Genomic DNA, 25,008 nt, shown 5'->3' on the forward strand with positions numbered 1-25,008 from the left:
GTGTGTGTGTGTGTGTGTGTGTGTGTGTGTGTGTGTGTGTGTGTGTGTGTGTGTGTGTGTGTGTGTGTGTGTGTGTGTGTGTGTGTGTGTGTGTGTGTGTGTGTGTGAGAACGAGAGCAGCGTGATAAGGATATTTTTGTCCAATTTATGTGAAGTATTTCAAGGCCCGGGCGGTTATATCAACCGTTGGCGTTGGATTGAGTGCGTCCGGGTTCAACTCTTGCTTCAGTGACAAAACACCGATTTGCTTCGTTACAACTCGGGGTCTAATTTTTTTGCAGTTTCTTTACGTTTTGCCAACAAACCGTTCGTTATAAACAAACTCTTCCACGACTGCCGTTTTAAACTGCTATTTGTTGGCTCCTTCACATTCATCCACTTTTTTTTTTTTTTTTTTTTTTAAATGAAAAAAAAAACTAAAAGTTTGGAAACAATTAATTTGTTGGACTCGTACGGTGAAAGCGGTGTTCATTACGTAGTCATTGAAAAACGATTTGCTCCCGTAGAACGACGGAAAAGCCGGTAGTGAAGAAGTGCTAACAAATCAGCATGTTTTACTTCCGGCTATTCGCTGTGATGCGCCAACGCTAACTGTCAGTTTGACTATGATTTTAGTGAGTTTATATTCAGGTAAATGTAACAAGTATGAGTAAATTATTAATGATAACAAATGTGGTCTTTTTTTTATTAGCATTTAAAAGCATAATTTTTCCAGTCAGACTCACTGAACAGTTGCTGAACGGCTCTCGGTGTTAAAAACTCTATTTTTTTTTTTTTTTTTACGACTTTCTTAAAGCTATTTTATCAGAACGTTATCAAAACAATAGATACGATGGCCAAACTGCAAAAAAAAAAAAAAAATCCTTTATAATATTACCATGAAGAAAAAAAACAACAACAATTAAACAGAAGGGGGGAAAGATGAGCAATAATATTTATATAGATATATACAAATAATACTGTACAAGAGCACAAAGGAAGGAATAAGAAGACTTTTCGTTCTGGATTCAGCCGTGGAGTGTAAATATGAGATGAATCAGGATACATGATGTCATTAATGCTGGAACGGTTCAAACTGACAGAGAGCTGGACTGAATCTGGACTGTGCTCGAAATATACTGCCGCATTCATCCGCACACACACACACACACACACACACAGACTCACAAACACAAACACACATTCAGGCAAATACATTCACGTTCGGGGTAAAACCCATTCGCTCGGATTTCAACACAGGCACACCTGGACTGGCTAAGGTTTAACCACCTGTAGTGGCTTGTATGGCTTGTTCAGCGTCACTCTGGGTGCTTTGCACATTGTGTCTGCAGCACACATACACACACACACACACACACACACACACACACACACACACACACACACACACACACACACACACACACACACACACACACACACACACACACACACACACACACAGCTGCGTCTGTGTGTGTGTCCACTGTAAAGTGTTTCATCTGCAGTCCATATCAGGAAGTCGTGTGTGTGTGTTTAATCCTCCTCTCTTTGTGTGTCCGTATCCCCTCAGTCCATCTTAGGCTAAAGTGCTGCAGCGGTGGAAGAGCAGTTGTGTGTGTGTGTGTGTGTGTGTGTGTGTGTGTGTGTGTGTGTGTGTGTGTGTGTGTGTGTGTGTGTGTGTGTGTGTGTGTGTGTGTGTGTGTGTGTGTTTTAATGTATTTTAATGAGTCCAGAGGGCACGCCGTCAGCTCTTGGGACGAAGCGCTGAATTCCTTTATTTTCTCGAGCTGCCGCTGCAGCAGCGACGAGCAAAAGGAGCTTCCTCCCCTCGAAAAAAAAATCCTACGTAAGGATGTAAGAGTTTGCTCAGTTGCGAGACGGACACGTCTTCGCTAAAAAAAAATTACGTCCTGCGTGCTTTCAGCTTGTGCAGCTCGCTTTCAACCTCACGGCGGAGAAACGGAGGCTTTCAGTCGTGTCCGTTCAGTCCCCCCCCCCCCAAAAAAAAACAACCGCTGCTGAAACCTGCGCGACATAATAATCCACGCCTGGAGGACGGGGAAATACAAAAATCCTTGTCTTTTGCTTTTTTTTTTTGTGTGTGTGTGTTGAAAACAGTCTCGTCTGTCGCGTCGTCCGTCCCCTCCGGCGTCTTCGCCGTCCGTCTACCAGTTGCAGTCTTTCTTGAGTAACGTGAGGACTTTGCGGCCCAAGCTGGCTTTCCAGGGCTTGACGAAGCTCTTCATGTTGACCAGCAGGCGGCCCTGCTTGCGGTCCGAGTGGCCCGCCACCAGGTACTCCAGCCCTGAGAGGTGAGGTCAAAGGTCAAGGACATCACTCAACATTGAGGCTTCACCGGTTGACACAGATCGCAGGCTTTTCTGCACAGAAGGCATCCGAAGGGAACAAACGTTCGGGCCGAGTAATCATACAAAGACTCCAGAATTATCGTATTTCATGAAAAATCATTGTACATGCAAAGTCCAGACTCTGAGGCGCCGAGAACTAAGTATTAAAGGACTGTTTGTTCCGTGGTTAATGGTGCAGCGACAGATTAATAAGTTAAGTGCATTGAGCTGCGACTACGAGTAAGAATTTCGGCACCAAAAGTCAGTTTGACGACAAACTTCTGAATAACAAAGAGTTTGCGAGAGAATCTATGCGATGATTAGCAGAGCTGCGATCGGATCAATAACAACAGATCCTTACGCCGGGGTTTTCTGTCACATTACTGGCACAGTTTACAATGAATAATTATACCGGCTCCGAATCAGTGATGGAAAAAAAAAGCTTTGAAACTATGACACATCTAATAACTTTCTTCAGAAATCTAATCTGCTTCAGTGACACCTGCCTTCCTTTATCTTAGAACCGTCATGCTGAAGCTCGTTTGTGAAACATCCATCACAGACTTGGACCCGTTTCTTCAGCACGTACCGTATTTATGATTATCCTGAGTTTCAGTGTGAAGTTTGAACCTGTGTGTGTGTGTGTGTGTGTGTGTGTGTGTGTGTGTGTGTGTGTGTGTGTGTGTGTGTGTGTGTGTGTGTGTGTGTGTGTGTGTGTGTGTGTGTGTGTGTGTGTGTGTGTGTGTGTGTGTCTGACCTGGGTTGAGGATGGGGCAGGTGCAGCCCCGTGCGGTCCACGACTCGGGGTAAAGGGTGACTCGACCCCGCTGTATCTTCACTTTGGTGTTCTGACTGAGCACCTTCTGAACTTTGACCTCCACCTCGGCGTGGGAGCCCTTGTCGTGGGCCGACAGCACTTTCACCTTCAGCACTAAGAGTCGGGGAGGGAGGCGAGATCTCGTCAGACCTTCGGGGTGATCGTCTTGATTTTATTTATTTATTTATTTTTTTTTTAGAGATGCTACAAACTCTAGAGTACTTTTAACCTCCTGTTAGGACTCAATGAGCGCAAAAAAATCAGATTGTTTTCTGCATTAAAACACAACAAAAGGTTAATAGGAGCCGTAGAAGAAGACTGACGGGGAACTACGTTGTTGAATAAGTGTTTGTGTCTTTGGTAGCTGGACAAACTTCAAAAGGAGTTTTATCTGATCGTGGTGCTTTTTTTTGCTGTTTTTGTTTCAGCTGAAATTTTTATTAGGATAGTTTTCCCCAGAGGCGTTGGAGCAGAATAGATCATTGCTCTGAATGCTGCAACATTTAAAGTAAAAAAAAAAAAGTAGGAATGGAAATCAGACATGTCTAAAACTGCTGACTGGACTTGCGATGACATTCCTGATCCCCAGAGGATAAACCCTAATCGCACTTTTTCTCCAGCACCACCATGTGGTAGTTTTTATGTGAAATGTCTCAACAACTATTGAATTGATTGCCTCAAACTTTTTTTCTTCCAAGCATTCGTGTAAAAGTTCCGCTAGGATGCGTGTGTGTTCTTACCGTACGCATAATTCATGGTGCAGAAGAGTTTACTGTTGGTCAGCGCTTGTTCTTTGCACTCGCACTTCTCTGTGGGGGGGCGGGGGGGGGGGGGGAGAGACAAGCACACATTCATATTTGTAACATAATTAAATAACTTGTGTTGTGTGAGTGTGTGTGTGGTCTCAGATACGGGGCGCCCTAAGAATGCAAGCACAGTGTGTGTGTGTGTGTGTGTGTGTGTGTGTGTGTGTGTGTGTGTGTGTGTGTGTGTGTGTGTGTGTGTGTGTGTGTGTGTGTGTGTGTGTGTGTGTCCAGTGAGGAATGTGGCTATGAAAGCTGCAGGGGTGTGTGTGTGTGTGTGTGTGTGTGTGTGTGTGTGTGTGTGTGTGTGTGTGTGTGTGTGTGTGTGTGGAGGGGTGGGGGGGGTGGAGGGGGGTCTAAGAGAAGGGAAACTCCATGCATGTTCTTATGAGGCCCTATCAAGACTTTCATTACTTAACCATTAACACTTGGTCACTGGACTGTGGAGGAAAATGACTAACACACACAACACACACACACACACACACACACACACACACACACACACACACACACACACACACACACACAGTATCTGTATTATCTCACCTAAGTAGTGGAGAGCGGAGAAGAGTTCGTCCACTCTGAAGATCCTGACCGGCTCGCTGGAGTTTCCCTCCAGGTTGTAGAGGTCCAGATCAGAGCTGCAACAACACATCACAACATCATCATCGTCATCATCATCATCATCATCATCATCATCATCATCATCATCATCATCATCATCATCATCATCATCATCATAATCATCATCATCATTATCATCATCACACACATGTGAAGGTGAACGGGAAAACAAATGCTCAATAGATCCGAGTCATAAAGTTAATGTGTGAAGTCGCTCCAGAGCAGAATATCTCCAAAAAACGACTTCCTGGGATGCCAAGAAATTTCGTACGGATATTCACGATGACCTCAATGACCCCTCGACCTCTCCTCTCACCCCACTGCTGGGTTTAGTTTTCAGTATAACTTGTGTTGGTTGCCTCAACCCTGTGGTTGTGCGTCCAATAAATCCTCCCTCTCCTGGCGCCACTGACAATAACTCTGCACAGCAATAAAAAGCAGATGTTGTGACGGTGGAGAACTCGTATTAAGGTAATTTGCACTTCTGTTTAGGAAGAGGAAAGGTCTTTTCTACTCACATGCAGTCTCCTGTAAACGGATCACAGTCTCCTGCGCAGTCACACGGACGGCAGCCGTATTCGCGAAAGCCCCAGTATCCCACCATGCACCTGTCGCAGTGGGCTCCGCCTACTCCCGGTTTGCAGATGCAGTTTCCGTTGGAGGGGTCGCAGAGCGAGCCGTCGGCCAGGTGGAACGGCATGGAGCCCAACGGGTGACAGCTGCATGCTGGGAAAGAAAAAAAAAAAAAGGGGGGGGGGATTACATTTTTCAACACTCTCCAAATACTTTGTTTTGATTTTGAGACACAGCGACATCAACAGTAGCACTGATGTCAAACAGAGGCTGAGACCTGGCACGCAAGTTATGCCTTCATGATATTTGTCAGTTAAAATAATAGACTGTTTATTTAAAGTGTTCGTAGCTTGCAGGTCTAAAAAATGAGGCCGATGCAGAAGTGCTTTAAGCTGCAATACCACCGACTGCCACTAGAGGTCAGCTCCACAGACTCCCGTTCAACTTCTCTCATGAATGTCAAAGGTATTTCGGTGTCGTTAGCTACAGTCGCTCCTTCTTATTAGTTTTCTGGCGGTCCATCTGAAAATAATCCCTCATTAAGTAGATATTAAGCTGTGTTTTTGGGGTTTTTTTGGGTGGTGGGTGGGGGGTGGGGTCTGTTTGATTGACAGGCCTGTGGTGCTACATGAAAACAGGGACGACCAAATGAGAAGACGAATCAAATCTCGTGACAAAACATCCAAACGTTGCGTCACTCAAAGACTAAAAATATGAACGTCACTGTGACACAAGATGAAAACTCCTCTGGAAACCTTGAATTTCTTTTCTGCAAAATAATAATAATACCAAAAAAAAAAAAACGATGATAAGTGTAACAAAAACAAAAAAAAGGAAGTAAAAACAAACCACATCGGGGGAGCAGTGAGTCTAAAAGGTCCTTCAGACTGATGGTTTGCTGACTAGTAAATTACAATTTATCACCCGCAGTTATGTATTTAATCATTCATCAGTTGCTCTATTGTCTGTGCGGTATTGTTGCAGGATCTTGTAACACAAAGGCCTCTCTCTTTTTTCTTATCACACACACACACACACACACACACACACACACACACACACACACACACACACACACACACACACACACACACACACACACACACACACACACACACACGTGTCTGTACTTCTTTCTTTGTGAACCACCACATCTAAATACCCCTGAAAACCCTGAGCCGATTCTAACCCGGACCGCCGAACATGTCCTCAGGATCTGAATCTCAAACCCGGTCCTCACAAAGATAGAAGGACACGCAGAGACGCGGTCGTCCCTCTCCCTCCCTCTAATTGTGTGCTGATAGCGTGTTCTTTAAACAACCTCCAAAAACAATATACTCGCGCTGCAACACCCGCCCATGTTTCCACCGGCAGTCTGAGAAAGACTGCCGGGATCGCGCCTCCCCCCATAAATCTGTCCCTATCTGTGGGGCAGACGGAGGGTGGAGGGTGGAGGGTGGAGGGTGGTGGGGGGACGTGGCGAAGGAGAGGGTAGAGAAACAAAGAGGTTTCTCCTCTGTTTAATGATGCTTGAAGCCTGACTGGCAGCAAATGACGACTTACTGTATAAACAGAAGCCAACAAAGCTCTTTGTTGCTTTAACATTAATGTGGCGGTTGATTACAGAAAAAATAAGATAAGACGACAATTTGAAGTCAAAGATCTGAAACAGGTGGTTTTACAATGGTGTAGTCGCAGCTTTTATTCATTTTATATCCCTGAATATGTTCAGGTTTTTAGACTGATCTGTGAAATCTAACGAGATGTCTGTGACGTTTTCATTAGTTGCTGACACTAACAGCGATTTGTCACTTTTATTAATCGTTAGTTTCAGCACGACGTAGCGGTTCAAAAACTGCTTTTCCATTTGTTGTACATGAGCATGATGATTTTCTGCCGGTTGATGATGGCTGTTCTCATCTTAATGCAAAAGCTAAACATATATGGATCGATAGTTCTGGATTTTACTCCATATGGTGTCGCAGGAGTTACACGTTTCACACATTCGCCCCCGTAAGGAGGACGTGAATCTTCTTCCGAGCGTCAAAGCAGACGGTTTATTGAACGAATCGCCCCGACGCAGCAAAGATAAAAGATAAAACTTAATAATGAGACCGAATCGTACGATATCAATAAAATCATAAAGACATCACATTTGATATACTTTATAGACGTGGGCAACGTGCACCAGGCCTCCACCTACATTCGCACTATTGTTTGGTGGAGCAGCCTGCGAGCATTAATAATTAACAGATTACAGCATCGCCTCAGAGCCTGAACACGTGTTGGTGGCGTGTTCGGTAAGCGTGTGAGTTTCCATGTAGGGTATACAGGCTTTCAGGGGGGGGGGGCTACACAAAGAGTCCTGCAGTGTGTGTGTGTGTGTGTGTGTGTGTGTGTGTGTGTGTGTGTGTGTGTGTGTGTGTGTGTGTGTGTGTGTGTGTGTGTGTGTGTGTGTGTGTGTGTGTGTCAGCGGCAAGATACTCTGACAATGAAAACCTTATGAGCGTGTGCAGAGACGTGATAAGACACCTGCCTGAGCAACCACAGAAAAACACACTGCAGACAACCCTCCCTCCCCTCCTCCCACACACACACACAGACAGACAGACAGACACACACACACACACACTGTAACTTTCCCCACCCGCTAAACTGTTTTGGTGTGTACGAGCTTGCGTGAAGCCTGACAAGAGTGTTTTCTTTCGCGGGCTGGTATGACATTTTTTTTCCTCAGGACGGAGGGAAATTCCTCCATTGTCAGCGTGATTTCACAACCTGTACCTTCGTCTCAGGGGTTCTCCGAGCGGGCCGTCGCTCCTTTTTTTTTTTCTTATTATTCTTCTTCTATCAATCAGCTGTCATTAGCCTCCATAGTTACCCCACAGGTGTAAAAAAAAAACCCAAACCAAAAGAAACATGTACAACACCCGAACCTAATCACTGAAATTCAAACCACATCTCACCTGCTGTAAAAACAGAAAAAGGTGGTGCATCAGTTTCTATGATCTTATCAGAGACGCAGACATGTCAGAAAATAGTGAGGAATAACGAGTGAGGTTATATAAAACTATTTAAACTCAATCCATCAACTAGTCATTGTTACTGAACTCCCAACAGCGAAGCTCCAAAAGCAGCTTGTGATTCATGCCCGTGCTGCCATTTGAGTTCGGTGCAGTCTATACGACTATGACAAGGGCAAAGAATTATGGGAAAACATAAGACCCCAGCCAATGCCAGGAGCAATCCAAGGTTGTGTGATGGATGTTAACTTGGAGAGCTGAATACCTGCTTCAAATGTGTCCCAGTGGTCAGACGCGGTATTGCAACGAATAATTCCCACGAGATCCATCTAAAAATACTACGGTCATTAATCGGATATTAGGCCTAAAAGAAAAGCGGTATTTTTGGAGGCGTGTCTGTTTGATTGACAGGCCTGTGGTACAGTGAGGGTTCAGCTATAAGTGGGCGGAGCTTAGTGTCCTAATCAGATTGAGTTAGAGCTCAAGTGCTTCTCATCAACTCGTCCAAAGTGGCCAGAGGGTTCAATAATTCACCGTTGAAATGTGCCTTTTGTCCATTCATGTTAATATTTCAGTCGATGAAACAATAAGATTCAATGGGGATTAAAGTTATCCTCTGCAGGCCATCGAGTTTAAAATTATTTATAAATGCAAAATAAAGATGAACTGTTTTAGGTTCTCCTTGTTGTGGCATAAAAATTTGGATCAAAGTAATTCATAACTCCAGCTGCTATTTTCTTACTTTATGAAAATTGAATACAACATCTGAAGATTTAACAGTTTCAAGCATCAATTGTGATGTTTGTGTTGGATTTTGTTTCGTATCACAGTTTATATTGAACATATATATTTGATATTTTGATGTTCAGGAACTCCGCTTATTCTCACTCTCGTAGTTTTTGTTATTCAAATAGAAGAGAACAATTTTAGCATTAAAAAGTCATAATATAACTGTATCTTTAAAAAAAAAAAAAATCTGATATTTCATCATTCTCACCACAGATTATGTAAACGTCACGTAATGTTGTCTATTCAAACGAGATGTTTCAGAAACTTTGTGAGTGACACCCTCGAATATCACAACGCACGCGACACACACACACACACACACACACACACACACACACACACACACACACACACACACACACACACACACACACACACACACACAGACAGACACACAGACACTTTGTAAAATATCAGAAAGGATAATTAATCCCTCCGGCGGCGACAGATCGTTGTTCGATGGTGAATCATAACATTCACCTCGTGCGTGTCAAGCTGGCACGGCGCTCTCGTTCTCTCCAGGAATGCCGAGGACGGAGATCACAAGTCGGGACATGCTGGATAACGCCGAATCCTGACGGGCACCTGGCTCTGTGTATGTGTGTGTGTGTGTGTGTGTGTGTGTGTGTGTGTGTGTGTGTGTGTGTGTGTGTGTGTGTGTGTGTGTGTGTGTGTGTGTGTGTGTGTGTGTGTGTGTGTGTGTGTGTGTGTGTGTGTGTGTGTGTGTGTGTGTGTGTTGCAGCAGACGGGCCCACGCTCCATCCCGGGTTTACACTGTAGTTAATCATCAGATGGCGGCATTCCTATGTCTTGACTTGAAGCTCGACACGAAACTCCCGCCTGTCCATCTCGGCTTGTTTTGCCATTTTTCATATGTGACTCAGAGCTTCGGGGGTAATCATTGTCAGTAGTTGTAAAATGTATGTGTGTGTGTGTGTGTGTGTGTGGTTTGAGTGGCGTGCTGCTCTGCGCTGATGAGACGCGTCTTGAGTAAACATGAGATAGTCATCCATAAACAGAACGGTGGTTACATTCTCCGGCTGATTATCTGCCAGATTTGACCCAGTCAGCTCAGTCCTGCAGGTACACCGGACTCCAGAGTGTGTGTGTGTGTGTGTGTGTGTGTGTGTGTGTGTGTGTGTGTGTGTGTGTGTGTGTGTGTGTGTGTGTGTGTGTGTGTGTGTGTGTGTGTGTGTGTGTGTGTGTGTGTGTAAGTTGGCCATCAGCCCATTTTTGTCACTCCGAGTTGGCTCATGTTGTTGTGTTCTTTTTTTTTTTTTTTATATATATATATATATTTATACCTGAAGAGATTCATTACAAGTGAAATACTAGTGAGAACTTTCAAACTACCCTGAAAATATCCGTATATCTGCGCATAAATAAATAATGTGGGAAGAACAAGCTGAGGCTGCACTCTGAACAAAATACTTGTATAGTGTTTAACATATTAGCGTTAAAGCCTTTTGCTAATTAAGACAAAAAAAAAAAAAAAAAAAAAAAACTGTGGTCATGAAGCCTTGCATTTCGACCGTCGCCATCTTTGCTAGTTTGGAGCGGGTTGGAACAGGAAGTGACCATATTTGGACGAACTGGGGATCTGACTCGATCTGATTGGAAACTCAACGACGTCCCGCTCACCGATAGCGGAAACACGACTGCACCACAGGCCTGTCAATCAAACAGACACGCCCGCCAAAAAACACAACTTTTTGAGGCCTAATATTTACTTTAATGAGGGATTATTTTCAGATGGACGGACAGAAAACTAATAAGAAGGAGTGACTGTAACTAACAACACCGAGATAACTGGTGGAAAAAAATGTATTGACTTTGTATTTGATGAGAGAAGTTGAATGGGAGTCTATGGAGCCGGAAGGCTTTTTTGGAGCCGACCTCTAGTGGCACCCGGTGGTACTGCAGCTTCTTCCACATTGGCGTCACTTATGACTCGGAAGCTACGAACACTTTTACATTCAGTCTGCAACTAAAACTCAACGTACTTTTTTGGACTCTTTATAAAACCCAACTAATACCGGGTAACTCATTTCATGTAAGTTCCTTTCTTGTTATTTGTTTTCCTCTGGTTCTAATCTTTTTTTTGTCTGTAGTGCGAGTCTTACGTCTGCAGGAGTCGGGGGCGGCGTGCGGTCGCTGGGGGTCCCTGTAGAAGCCGACTTTGCATTTCTGGCACTGACGGCCCTCGGTGTTGTGCAGACAGTCGCACGCGCCGCCGCTCCGCTGGCCGGACTCGCGCCACGCCGTCCAGTCGAAGGTGCAGCTCTGGGCGTGTCCGTTGCACTTACACTCTGCCGTGTGGGGAGGGAGGGAATCAACACGTTAGCGACAAAGACACTGTTGTTGTACATGTTTCCATTAAAGGAATATTTCACTGAACATCAGAGAGTCAAGCAGGTTTGAGAGGTTAAGCTCTGCTCTAATTCCCATTTTCAGAGCTCTAAAGCGCCCCTGAAGTAGTATTTCGTCATTTATTGAGGTGAAACATACTGAAAACGAGTGGATTTATGCTGCAGGAGTCACGTTTTTATGGACAAATTCAAGCAGACAGTCGTCCTCGGTGAAGAAGCCCCCTGGTTTTGGTGGCTTATTCCTTCGCTAAGATACTACTTGTGACGAAAATGTCACTTCATCTTTTGGTTTGCGTCCGTTTTGCCACTTTGATGTTGCTGATACTCATCAACTCGCGGCCAATAACAGGAACTTTAGTGGATTCATTTTTGCCGTGTGTCGCCCCCTCATTCTGATGATGATGATGATGATGATGAAGATGAAGTTGAGCGTCGACTCACTCCGGCATTCGTGCGGCGCTCCCGTCAGTCCGTCGGCCGGCTGCCAGGGTCGGTCGTTGTAGAGAGCGGCGCAGCGCTCGCAGTGGTCACCTGCCGTGTTGTGTCTGCACACACACTTCCCATGGACCTGAGAGACAGAGACAAAGACAGAGACAGAGACAGAGAGGAGACGGAGAGGAAAAAGAAAGAGCTCATTAGCAACGGGCAGCAAGATGGACGGAGGTAGAGATGGAAGGATGGGAGGAACAAAGAGGTCAGTGTGATGGAGGGGAACGTTTCCCACGTGGCCTGCCTGGAGGTGAGGACTCCCCTCTTCTTCTTCTACCTATTTTCTTCCTCTCTTTTTTTATTTATTTATTTTTTTTAATCTTTTCTGGGACTCTCTCTCCCTCCTTCTCCTCTTCCTCGTCTCTCTTTCTTCCCGATTTTCTTACTTTCTCTCGCTCCGTCTCTTCTTCTTCTTCTTCTTCCTCCCCGTCTCTCGCTCTCTCTCTCTCTCATACTGTACTCTCTCGCCTGAAATTAGTGAATGGAGATTGATTGTTTGGCTTCATCCCTGGAAACGAGAACGGGCCTCCGCTCTGAAAAGCCTGTGTGTGCTTGTGTGTGTGTGTGTGTGTGTGTGTGTGTGTGTGTGTGTGTGTGTGTGTGTGTGTGTGTGTGTGTGTGTGTGTGTGTGTGTGTGTGTGTGTGTGTGTGTGTGTGTGTGTTTGTGTGTGTATGAGAAGAGTGCAAGTATGCAGCGCTGAGAGCACAATAACAATCTCCTTGTCATTCCTGCGAGCTGGAATGCCATGTATGCTGGATAATGAATTGAAGGAGGGGGGGGAGGCGGCGGGCGGTCAAGGCATCTGAGGAAGCTCTTTATTTGTTTGCGTTACACCGTGCAACTGTAATGTGGGACACACAATTATACAACGATTACGGAGGTAGGCACACACACACACACACACACACTAATCAACGGGCACACAAGCGTAGAAAATAGCTGCAAATGCACAAAAAACACACACACACACACACACCGATTCTTGCATTTGTTTCCCACGGTGTGTGATGTGTCACTAACTCCTGAATGGCTCTGATTCACACACACACACACACACACACACACACACACACACACACACACACACACACACACACACACACACACACACACACACACACACACACACACACACACACACACACACACACACACACACATTTTACATTGTAGAGTTAAACACAGCCACATGCTATAGGAGCAAAGTGACGAACAGCATGTCCTCTGCCTGAACTGACCCCAGATCGCCCCCCTGTAGAGGTGAACACACACACACACACACACACACACACACACACACACACACACACACACACACACACACACACACACACACACACACACACACACACACACAACTGGTTTCACACACATCGCACACCATTTCAATCAGCGGCAACAATCGCACAAATGAGAGGTCCCGGCAAATAGGAGGCAGGCGACCTAATGACACATTTCCCAAAAATGAGGAAGAAGTAATTAATAAAAATAAATAAATAAATTTTTAAAAAGTCCAGAGTGAGGAGAGGAGAGGAGGGGAAGAGGATATATATATATATATATATATATATATATATATATAAATAAAAAAATTAAAAATAAACAAATGGACCGATAGGAAGGAGAAGAAGGAGAAAGTCCAGCAGCAGCAGCTTCTGGCTCGGGTCCAGACAGCTGCTCTTTCAACCCGTCTCAGATGTTTACCATCCCGCGATACGGGACAATTTACACGTGTACACACGGAGAGCCAAACACACAAAGTCATGTAAACTCAGCCCGACTGCAGGGCTGCACTGATACTGAGATTGTGTCAAGTTTATTTATATTTAGGATTTATCTGCTTTTATATATATTTAAAAAAAAAAGGGACAATTATGATTTTACGTACGTCTGTCCGTCCAGTTCTTGTGAATGTGATATCTCACTCTGAGGGACTTTTCGGAGGGGGGGGTGTCAAGGCCATTATGACCCTAATGTCAACCCATCCTTGTAAACAGGAACATTTTGAGGGAATTTATTCATATTTGACACAAACACTCATTTGGTCCCAAGCAGGGCCTGCTTAGATTTATAGGTGGGGGGATTGGGGGGGGAAGGGGGGGAGTCAAAGGTGAAAGGTCAAGCTCACTCTGCTATGTTACGTCGACCCCCCTCTCTCGTGAACACGATATCTCAGGAACAGTTTGAAGGGAATGTCTTCAAATTTGGCACAAATGTTCACTTGGGAGTCAAGGATGAACTGATCTGAGTTTGGTGGTCAAAAGGTCAAAGGTCACTGTGGCTATACCTCAAGGATTCACGCACTAATAAAATGGTGAAGCGATGAGAGGCACAAACACACAACACAACTAGACTAATTGCAGCTGACGCTCCAGCAGCAGCTCCCGGATGTCATTAAGTGTGTGTATGTTGGCTTTGTGGTAAACTAACAGACAGTGTAATCACCCTCAACCACAAAACGTCCTGTGGGGGGTGGGGGAGGGGTGGCGGGGGTAGGGGTGTGGGGGGGGGGGGACAGAAGTGCAAAACAACAACAACAACAAACAAAACAACCCTTTCAACTTACACTGTCTGAGCAGTAATGACTATAAGGGCCACTTTCTCCACCGATTACCTCACACAAACAAACACACACACACACACACACACACACACACACACACACACACACACACACACACACACACACACACACACACACACACACACACACACACACACACACACACACACACTTCCCTTCCCTGACTGATCTGTAATCTCCACCCTCGTCTCCTGTCTTGTGCTGCTCTGCTTTGTTTGGGTGTTGCCAGAAACATCGGCTCTGGGTCGAAACGGAGATGCAAAACAAAGTGCTGATAGGCGGGAAAAAAAAGGCACTTATATAAGTGTTTACCGAATGCTCCCGCATCGCACACAGCACAACGACTCTCCGATGACCTCAGGTCATGTTGTGAGGACGGTTAAGAAGGATTTACTGTTGAAACTTGGACTAATTTTTGTGGCAAAAATATTGCGTAATATTCCCCAACAGTACACCATAAAATTAATTTTTATTATTATTATTATTACCCTGGCGTGATCAGGAGGGTTTTACAGGGTTAAAGACCGTTTCGGAGGGTTTTCGACCCTCAGAAGAAGGAAATCCTCATGAAAACATTCAGCAGAGCTCCTTGGAATTTCTTGGCATGAAAACAGTGAGATTTAAAACGTGCCCAATAAATCGGCTATCAGCGGCTTCATTACAAAAACGCCGGTATCAGCAAAGAAAACACGCATGAATCATCTCGTTCACTCAGGTAAAATACCAAACATTATTCTCTGTCTCATATCGGCTTAAAATATGAGCACTTTCCATGTCATGCTCTCTATGACTGATACTGAAACTGAAAAAAAAAAAACTAACGAGGAATTTGATGATAATCTCTGCTGGGAGCTTTAATTGCATTTTCTTAAAGACTGTAGAGCAGACTTATCATAATAAAAAAAAAATAACTATGGTCATTTGTTAATTAGCACTAAAGCAAAGTAAAATTTACCCTAGCTGAAAAGCTGAACTTGAACTGAACGCTCATAGTAGCTAACAATAACATGCTGGTATAATGTGGTTGATGATGAGGCACAGATAAGTGAATATCTCGTTTGCAAATTCTTATATAGAAAAGAAATTAGCATGAAAAATGACTGTTGACCAAGATCTTTACATCCCTTTTAAAAATCCCAACCGTCGGGCGAGCTTTACTTCTGCGTTTACTTCTCTGTCTTTGCTCACAAGCTGGAAAGGAAACTTTCACTTTAATGTCGAGGCTTCGCTGAACAGGCGCTCGTTTCTGTTTGTTGAGATGGCCGAGATAGGAGCCCGTGTCTGTTCACACCTTTATCGACACACACACGCACACACACACACACACACACACACACACACACACACACACATCAACACCACCATTAAAGAGCGGGTTGATTTGATTTGAATCCTGGGTTTGTTGACGGAGGCAGAAGAGCAGAGAGAGAGAGAGAGAAAGGTGACTCCTCCTTCAGTCTGTTATAAGACGTTTAAGTTTATTTATATTATTTGTTATTTATCTTATTTATGTTTTAATCGACCCTTAAAACCTCCGTGTCCTCAGAAAAAGAAGCGACGGGCGTGATGATCAAAACAAGCGAGCGGTGCGACTCGAGCATCGTTTGCACCGGAGTCGTTAATCACTGGGTGAGAAAAAAAAAAAATAGTTTTATTAAGACTGAGAATCAAATGAAATTTCAAAAAGACGAAATGATCGAAGGAGTTTGAGAGCCGTTTACGACATAGAAGAACAAACAAGATGTCCGCCGTCACTTCCTTAATCATTTAGTCACTAAAGTCGTACAAACTCTGTAGATTACGTTTGAGGTTGGTTTTTTTATACTTTACATTGTGTCGTTATTGTCATTTTATGTGTTATCGCACCAATAAAGCTCAACAAAATGAAAAGCAGGCTTGTCGGCCTTCAAATAGTCCGATAGCGGAACAAAACAAAATACTGGATAGCTAACGTTTTTTTTTTTTAAGGACTTGTAATACAAGCTTATCGAAAGAAATTTGGTCGATTAACAGTCGGTGGCGCGAATGAAAACGTAACAAGTAAGTGTCTTTTATCCTAACTTTAACAGTTACGTTTTCTCAGTTGCCATGGAAATACACGTGACATAAGAGTTTCACGCGTAGGTCACGTGACGACAGCCGACTCGGCTCCAGAACAACTTGGCGATCTCGAGATCGTTCCGACGGTCCGGAATAATAAAAAATAAATAAATAAATTTTAAAAAACGCTCCCGCCGACTTGCTCCCCCTCTCTCTTACCACGTGGTTGGTCCGGTCTCTGATTGGCTGGTATCCCGGCGCGGGGACGCACTGCTCCGCGTGGCCGTTGCAGAAGCAGCTTCCCTTCACTATCAGGTCGTAGATGGCGAAGTGCCGAGTCGGCAGAGCGTCGCGCTCGGCGGCGAGGTCCTTGGCCTGGCAAGGGCACGCCTGGCGCTTCAGCAGCCGGATTCGGATGCTGGTCACCCTCAGCTGCTGCTGGCCCTCCGCCCCGAAAGGATCCAGGGTCTCCCACTTCGGGAGGGCTCGGTAGATCACCTGACACACAGAGACAGAGAGAGAGAGACAGTCGGCATCAGTTAAAGTTGATCTTAAAACATTAAATATTACTTCTTATAGGTCCTTTTCAAATTATAGGTTTGTATGTAGTTGTAAAACCATGTGAGTTTAAACAGTAGTTTGTCTTTAAAAAGGTGGCGGATCACCTGGTGGGACCTGATTGGTTGATGAAGGAGATGCCGTCTTAACGGGACGTTTGAGACGCCGACTGAAATGTCTCAACTGGCAAAAAATTTAAATAAAAATGCAAAAAAAAAAAAAAAAGAAGGACTTTTACAACCAGTTGACATTTAACACTCAGTTAAATGGGGGAGCTGATTATTATCTGCAGCCTCATTTAGCTTAATTGGAGGATCGTCCTCACGTTACCGTGAGAGTGCTGGGTATCCCACCCTCCCTCCCCATCTCCCCCCCCTGCCCCGCCTCCTCCTCCCTTAAACCTCCCCCCCCCCGCCCCCCTTCTCTTTACCCTGTCTGGTCCCTGGACATCCTTCAAGTCGAAGATCCCTTTATGGGCTGCCATCGCCATGGCGACTGCTGCCACTAGCAACCAACACCGCTGCTGTTGTTGGGGTGAAAAAAGTTGGTGTCTGCCCCAACTCTCGCTGCGAACGAAATGTGTGTATGTGTGTGTCCGCAGTGTGTCTCTTCACCAGAGTGCGCATTGTTGTCACTGATATCATTGTATAAGTTGTGTGTGTGTGTGTGTGTGTTTGTGTGTGTTTGTGTTTGTGCACGCAAGTGAGTGTCCCCCCCCCCCCCCCTTTGGTGGAAGCGTCGGCCGAGATGCTGGAAGAGCCCCCATGCTGCGCTCTGATTGGCCGGATGACTGGCCGAGAGTGTGATGGGAGGAGCACTATTAATTTCCCCGTTGTTGGAAAAGGTCACGGGGTCACGGCATTGTGGTCAGCAATTAAGAGAACACGACAAATAGGACGAGGGGCGCCGGTCCGCGGGAGAGCGCGGAGAGCGGGGCCAGACAAAGACGGGGACGGAGATGCAGCTCCACATAACTCAGGGCCGGACAAAAGGCCCGCGACAGCCCGGCGACACCACAGCAACACCGGCGCGCACACACACACACACACACACACACACACATACACATATACACGCTGGCATGTGCACAAACATACACTGACAACACCCATCAGCGTTGCGCATTCCTCCGCACGACGGAAAAAATTCCACGAGAGGCCTTCTCCGAGCTTTTTCTTTTTTTTTACTGCGCAGTCACGTCTCGTAGTTTTTCCTCCGAGACGAAGCGTTCATGTCCGCCGATACGCCGACGACACCCACGTTTATCCGAACGCAGTCCACGGACGTCTTTCGGGTCTTTAGAGGGTTTTTTTTGTTTGTTTTTTTTTTTTTTGGTGGCTCGGGCAAAATGAGGTGAAGTTAAAGTGACGTAGGAGTTGATTCTGTGTATAAAAGAAGTAAAAACTACGACAGAAACAGACTCCCGTTCAACTTCTCATGAAATACGAAGTCAATTAATTATTTCAGTGTTGTTCGCTGAAGTCGCCCCTTCTTATTGGCTTTCTGACGGTCCATCTTAAAATAATCCCGTCATTAATTAGAAAACAAGCTTCAAACGTTTATTGGGGAGGGAGGGGCGTGTCTGTTTGATTGACAGGCCTGTGGTGCAGTCGGGTTACAGCTATCGGTGGGCGGGACGTAGTATTCGTCGGGTTTCCAATCAGATCAGTCAGATCCACCGCTGGCTCCTCCCCCCCCAGCTCGTCCAAATATGGTCACTTCCTGCTCCGAAGTAGCAAAGATGGCGACGGCCAAAACTCGAGGCTCCATAACGGCCGTTCACAAACCAAATGGGGCGACGTCGCCGTTGGATGCCGCTCGAGAAAATCGGTTTTAGTTTGGAGGTCACGAGGAGACATAAAAGATGTTCATCTACTCAGTGTGCATGTAGTCGGAGAACCAGAGCCACGCTGTGTTGAAAGCGCGCACACACTGTAAGTGTAAACGATTTCTGCCTACAATTAAGATATGTAATAAACTGGAGTCTCTGTGAGGCCCCCCTCTCCCACCCCCCCCCCGAGGCAGCGGGTTCACCGTGGGCCACCTAATATCTTTCTTCCTGTTTCAGGCTGCGAAATAAAAGTAAGCCCCGGCTTTAACGGGGGCCTAATTCCATCAAAGCGCTGTGGACTGTAATCTGGTAAACAGGCACAATGGGCATTGATGGAAGGAGAAAGACGGAGAGGGGGGGATGGGTGTCTAGCCGACGGTACCGACATCCATCAGAGCAACGGCACTTCCTTCCCTGCAGACAGACGGGGAGTCGACTGTATGTGTTTATCTGGAGGAGGGCACGGACCAGTGTGTGTGTGTGTGTGTGGGGGGGGAGGGGGGGGAACTAACTACAAAGAAGAGGAAGAACATGAGTGTGTGTGTGTCAGCCTCCCTCTTCCCTAAGGAGGTCAAGTCTCTGCAACAAACACTCACATTCTTCCAGCCCAGCTGACCTCATAAATAAGACAAGGAGCCCTGAATACTCTCACACACACACACACACACACACACACACACACACACACACACACACACACACACACACACACACACACACACACACACGAAACAGGTGAACACGAGATGACACGCTTTCATGTTTTTTCCGGGAGAAAGAGGAGAAGCTGAGAATAACTCGCCGCCCGCGAATCGCTCGCGGCCGCCGTCCATCACGGGCGCTGCAACCCGACACTCGCTCCGATACACACCGAAGAAACACACCTGAAAACGCAGCGTTTGAGCCACCGGCCATCACACACACACACACACACACACACACACACACACACACACACACACACACACACACACACACACACACACATGCGCACGCACGCACACACACACACGCACACAAAAAGCAGTAGCTGAAGGCTTTTTTTCAGGTGCTGATTACTTTGTTAAATCCATTACAAGTACCCAGAATCTTTAAACAGGTTCTTCTCTCAAAGAAAAATCACAAAAAGAAATTCAATTTTCAATGTTATATAGCAATTATTATTATTATTATTTTTTTTAAAAAGCACATTTTTACATCCGAGAAGCAGAAACAGGCACATTTAAGGGAATTTTTGCTTCATAATTGACATAAACAAACGTCTGTTCAGTAAGTTTATGTAAGTGGGGTTGAATATTTGTTTAAAAACCATTAATTCTTGCTCAATTGCTCGATTATTGCTTACGGTGACAAACTCGATGAAGGCCACAATAAGCAGCTGAAAGCTCCGGAGGATATTGAGTAAGAGGCTTTTGTTGTGCTGCTAAAGTTCAACTCTAAAACTGAGTTTCAGGTGCCCTGAAGTTCACTCATCAAAATACTTCATTCCTCGGGGGCCTCGAGCGAAGCGGGCGAGGCCTCCGTGTTGCGCCTCGTGCGTGCACACGCTACATACAACACGCACGCGCACACGGCAACCGTACACGAAGCTCGTTGTCGTGACCTTCGCGCAGGCCGGAGGCCGTTTAAACTGTCATTTCAGGTGATGGACGCTCAACGCGGGAAAAAAAAAACACACGAGAGGCCGGGAGGGTGTGAACAGGCGGCGGGGGCGGCGGCGGCGGCGGCGGCTGGTCTGTCGGGGCGCCGCTCGACCCACCGCGACCTTGGGGTCGTCAGCTGAGGGCTTCCGGGGCAAAGGTCACCGCTCCCGAGCACAGGTGGCCGAGTCGAGCGTGTGAAGTCAGACGGACGGAAAAACAAGGCGCTATTTTTACACCTTCGTGCACAGAGTCGAAAGAGGCCTGATTAGAGGCGTCAGAAATCCTTCGCCGTGGTCGTAGCGGGGGGGGGGGGGGGGTGTGTGTGTGTGTGTGTGGGGGGGGGGGGGTTGAAGACGCTCTACACATGAGAGCACAGCACCACGGCTTGGCATGTGCCTCCGCAAACATCTGCAGAGCAGCTCCCGACACACACACACACACACACACACACACACACACACACACACACACACACACACACACACACACACACACACACACTGCTTCAATTAGACATCAATGGGCTTCAGGAAGGCCTCTCGTGCTGCACCCAAGTACGCCGATTAAACACTCACTCATGCACTCGGGCAGCTTCGCCCACCTGGCCGCGCGCCGCTTTCCTGCTGCTCAGCGTGCCAGCGGCGCCGTATGACTCTCGCATGTTTGCGTGACTTCCTGAGGGAGGAGGAGGAGGAGGAGGAGGAGGAGGAGGAGGAGGAGCCCATTTCGTTTCCAGCAGGAAGAAGTAAAAAAAAAAAAGCGATAGTTCACACACACTGCATGAGTGGTGTGACATCATTAGCACTTCATTCATGGAGGAAAGAAAAAAAAAAAAAAAAAAAAAAAAAGCAGGAAACTCCGCCCCTCCTCCTCCCTTCCCTCCACCCTCCCCTCCTCCCCCTCCAGGTGTGTGTCCGCCCTCCTTCCCACCTGCGTTAACCTGATGCCTCAAACCGAAGTACGAGTTTAAACTTTACATTTTAGTCTGTTGTTCTGACTTGTGTATTTTCTTCTAGTGCTTTTTCTGCCCACACGTATCGGAGAGAGGAGGACTGTTTTAATCATAAAAAATTTAAAAAAAGAGCCGGAGGTAAGACGCCGAGCATCAGTGGAAACATCCCTGATGCATCTCTCTCCGGCTGTGTGTTCAACCACACGATGTAGTACGCCAGGAAAAAGATTTAGTGCGTCCCAATTTCATAATATGTGAAAGGCAGGAAGCCCCAAAAAGAACCAGGAGGTAGGAATTTGCAAAAGGAAGAAGAAGAAGAAGAAACATACTTCTTCTTTTTACTTTCAGTACGTACTGCAGCGTTCCTTACAAAAGTATGTACTGTATACAAATACTTGATCATTAATATGTCTTGACCTTTGACCCTCTTGGTCATATCTGTTGCGCAACATTTGAAGAATGGATTTTGGAACGAGTACGCTTCCCGTTAATGACTCTCCTGGTACTTTTGGCGTACTACGTTTAACATACGATGTATTAGGACACATACAATCTTATTATTTTCTGGCACGCTAAATAGTATTATGGTATGGATACTGGAACGCCCAGTTTGTCCCAGTTGTGCACATACTACATACAACAGTACGTACTTTATAAGGGCAGCTGCAGTACGTACTAAACGTAAAAAGGAAAAAAGTATGCGATTCAAGAAGACTGTTGCCATAGCGACAGTGAAGGCCCCGCCCCCTCCGAGACGAACCCCGCCCACATTTAACGTGATAAAATATCTAGACGCAAAGCGCTCGGCCTCACCTCTCCGCGGCTGCAGGGGGAAGCGCCCGAGTACTTGGAGGTGCAGATGGCCCCGTCCCGACCGACGCCGGCCTTCCCCTCCTCCAGCCCGAAGGCGGCGCTGCAGTTGCCGGCGTAGTACTGCAGCATCCTCCACGTGCGCCCGAAGTCCTGCGAGCGCTCCAGCGTCATGGCGGCGGGCCTCGGCGAGCGGAACACCACGATGAGGTGCGTGAAGTAGAACTCCGTCTCCAGGTCCAGCTGCGCCGTCTCCGACTCGACGCCCTCGGCCGACTGCCACCAGGTGTTCGGGTGGCGGAAGGAGGAGTCGGACATGGCGCCGGCCAGGTGGGACAGCAGGGGCAGGCCGGCGTTGCACTTGGCGCACTTGGCGGCGCCGCAGGCCAGGTTGGCGTCCGGGTCGGCGTAGGAGCAGTGGAGCTCGGTGCCGTTGTTGCCGCAGACGGTCTGCGTGAGGACGCGGCGGCCCAGAGCCAGGTTGCCCATGCGGGGGTTGCAGGCCCGGCTCTCGCAGCGAGGGGCCACGCCTGCACGAAACACCTCCTCCGACACGCCTGCAGGAGGAGAAACAAGAAAAATAATAAAAACAGCTCAGCACGAGGCGACGCAACAGAGAAACCGTCAGGTGAGTTTGGAAAGGCGTGGCGCTCATTACGCCTCGTTTTTAAAGGGTCAGTTCGCCCCGGGTTGACTGGTAAAAGATGTCTTTTATGGTGCTTAGAAAAATGTCCAGTAACACACGGTTTCAATGTCCCCAGAGGAGGACCTCATTTCAGAGATCAAAGCGATCTGCAGGGTCGGACACCACCGGAGACAGGTGTTGGACACCACCGGAGACAGGTGTTGTTTCACCTGGGACTTCAAGTGAAAGAGCCCAAATCCAGGGATATTTTGAGCACATGATCTAATTAAAATGTAAAAAAAATAAAAAAATAAAAAGGGACATTCTTCAGAGATTAGTGACCCAGACACACCTGAATCTAAGAGATAGTGTGTGTGTTTATGTGTGTTTATGTGTGTGTGTGTGTGTGTGTGTTTATGTGTGTGTGTTGTGCGCGTGCGCGCTCAAGTCAAGTGATTTACCTCGATCGGAAATGTTATGCAAAAAGAGATAATGGAGGCATTGTGCACCTGCCTGCTTCAGCGTGGACTCTGACACAGATCAAGTTTGGCAGCTCGGGGAGGATGAGCAGCGTTCAGACGCCTTCCAGACGCTCTGAGACTGGATTTATTATCTGAAACCTCTCGACCTCACAGACAGACTCGGTTTTTTTATTTTTATTTTTTTATTGTTTTGGTTTTTTTTGCACTGAGGAACTTTTTCTTCTTTTTTTTTTTTCCAGTAGGGATGTCTTTTGTTTAGAGTTCATGACAACTTATGTAACGTGTCTGTAGGTCACGGGAGGAAGAGAGGAACCTTTAAACTGAATATTTAGATGAACCATCTCTTTGTGCTCATTAATGGGACGTAAACTTGTAATAAACTGTTAGATTTTACAGGAACTTTAGTAAGAAATCAGTCATATCCAACACAAATTTTGCTTTTTAATACCAAACTTCCTTCAAAATCAAGTCACAATGACACCCATCATTTATTGTTGTTTTTCTTCCAGGAGGTTTATGAGGTTAATATTAAGTTTAATATTCTCAAATAAACCCTAAACTTTTAGTGAATGTGGCTTCATGTTGCAGAATTTTTTTGTTTTTGTTTTTTTTGTTTGTTCCAGTCGTCCAGACGTTAAATTGCCTAAAAAGTAAAGGGAGTTCTGCATTGCTGCACTTGTCCCAAGTGACAATAACACCTCTTGATAACAATCCCACTAACCTGAATGTGACAACACGGCCAGGCTGATCACAAATAACACCAACATATCTCCTTCCTGCGGGAAATAATCCGAAGAATGCGGGGAAGGAAAACGGAGCCAGAAAATCCGCTGCAGTTATTCAGACATCAAGTCTGCAAAGATCTCATCCGCGGTGGCAAAATACAAACAAAAACAAAAACAATAAGAAGAAGAAGAAGAGAGGGAGAGAAGTGCGTCGGGTTCAGATCCAGTGTGGACTTTCTCTTTCACTCAGCTGCGATCCAAAGAGGCGATAAAAGCTCGGAAAGCGACATGATCCCGGACGGTGCGTGATGTCCCGCGGGGAGAGGAGAAGAGAGGAGGAGGAGGAGGAGGAGGAGGAAAAGGAGGAGGAGGAGAAGTGATCGGCTCTGCACGGCTCGTCTGCAGCTCCCGGACCTGCAGCGTGTTTCATCTCCCTGCAGTGTGAGCTCGCCGCCTGCGCGTCTGTCTGTGAGGAGCCGCGCGGACACGCGGAGGTGGTGCAGTGACAGCGCGCGGTGGCTCCGCCTCTCCTCCGCTTCCACCCTCCGACTTAAAGGAACAACGACAAAACACGGGTGGAGGTCTCAACACGAGGGGCCGGGGCCGCCTGCCCCCCCCCGCACCTCCTCTCTCTCTGAGGAGCTACGTGATGCAGAGCTTTAAAGGTAGTGCTTGTTGTTGTTTTTTTTGTCGTTTTGTTGACAAGTACAAAGCAAATGTTTTATGAACAGCTCCCAAAAAAAACACTTTAAAAAAAGAATAAAAACTTAAAACATACTTTACATTTTTTTTAAAGACTTAAAGAAGAATTTAAAAAAAAAGACTTAAAAATAGAATAACCCAGATTTTAAAATAGAAAACTTACTAAAAAATGTATTAAAGACTTAGATATAAAAAAAACTTTAAAAAAAAAAGAGTAGTATGATAAATTACAACA

General features: G+C 46.2%; 1 protein-coding gene across 1 annotated transcript; it reads right to left on the reverse strand.

The window, feature by feature from the left end:
• Positions 1-1,451: 1,451 nt before the first annotated feature.
• Positions 1,452-24,551, reverse strand: ntn4 (netrin 4). Its single transcript, XM_069700418.1, has 10 exons — positions 24,068-24,551; positions 22,243-22,796; positions 16,665-16,943; positions 11,773-11,899; positions 11,086-11,271; positions 5,096-5,303; positions 4,500-4,594; positions 3,888-3,956; positions 3,088-3,261; positions 1,452-2,287 (listed from the first exon to the last, which is right to left on the reverse strand). Exons 1-10 carry the CDS (start codon positions 24,111-24,113, stop codon positions 2,148-2,150), a joined length of 1,878 nt encoding a protein of 625 aa, XP_069556519.1. The 5' UTR covers positions 24,114-24,551; the 3' UTR covers positions 1,452-2,147.
• Positions 24,552-25,008: the final 457 nt, after the last annotated feature.

The sequence above is a fragment of the Brachyistius frenatus genome, unplaced genomic scaffold (assembly GCF_029030835.1).
Source record: "Brachyistius frenatus isolate BFR_SWC_R1_liver_20210118 unplaced genomic scaffold, ASM2903083v1 Contig_33, whole genome shotgun sequence".
In the NCBI taxonomy this organism is placed as follows: Eukaryota; Metazoa; Chordata; class Actinopteri; family Embiotocidae; genus Brachyistius; species Brachyistius frenatus.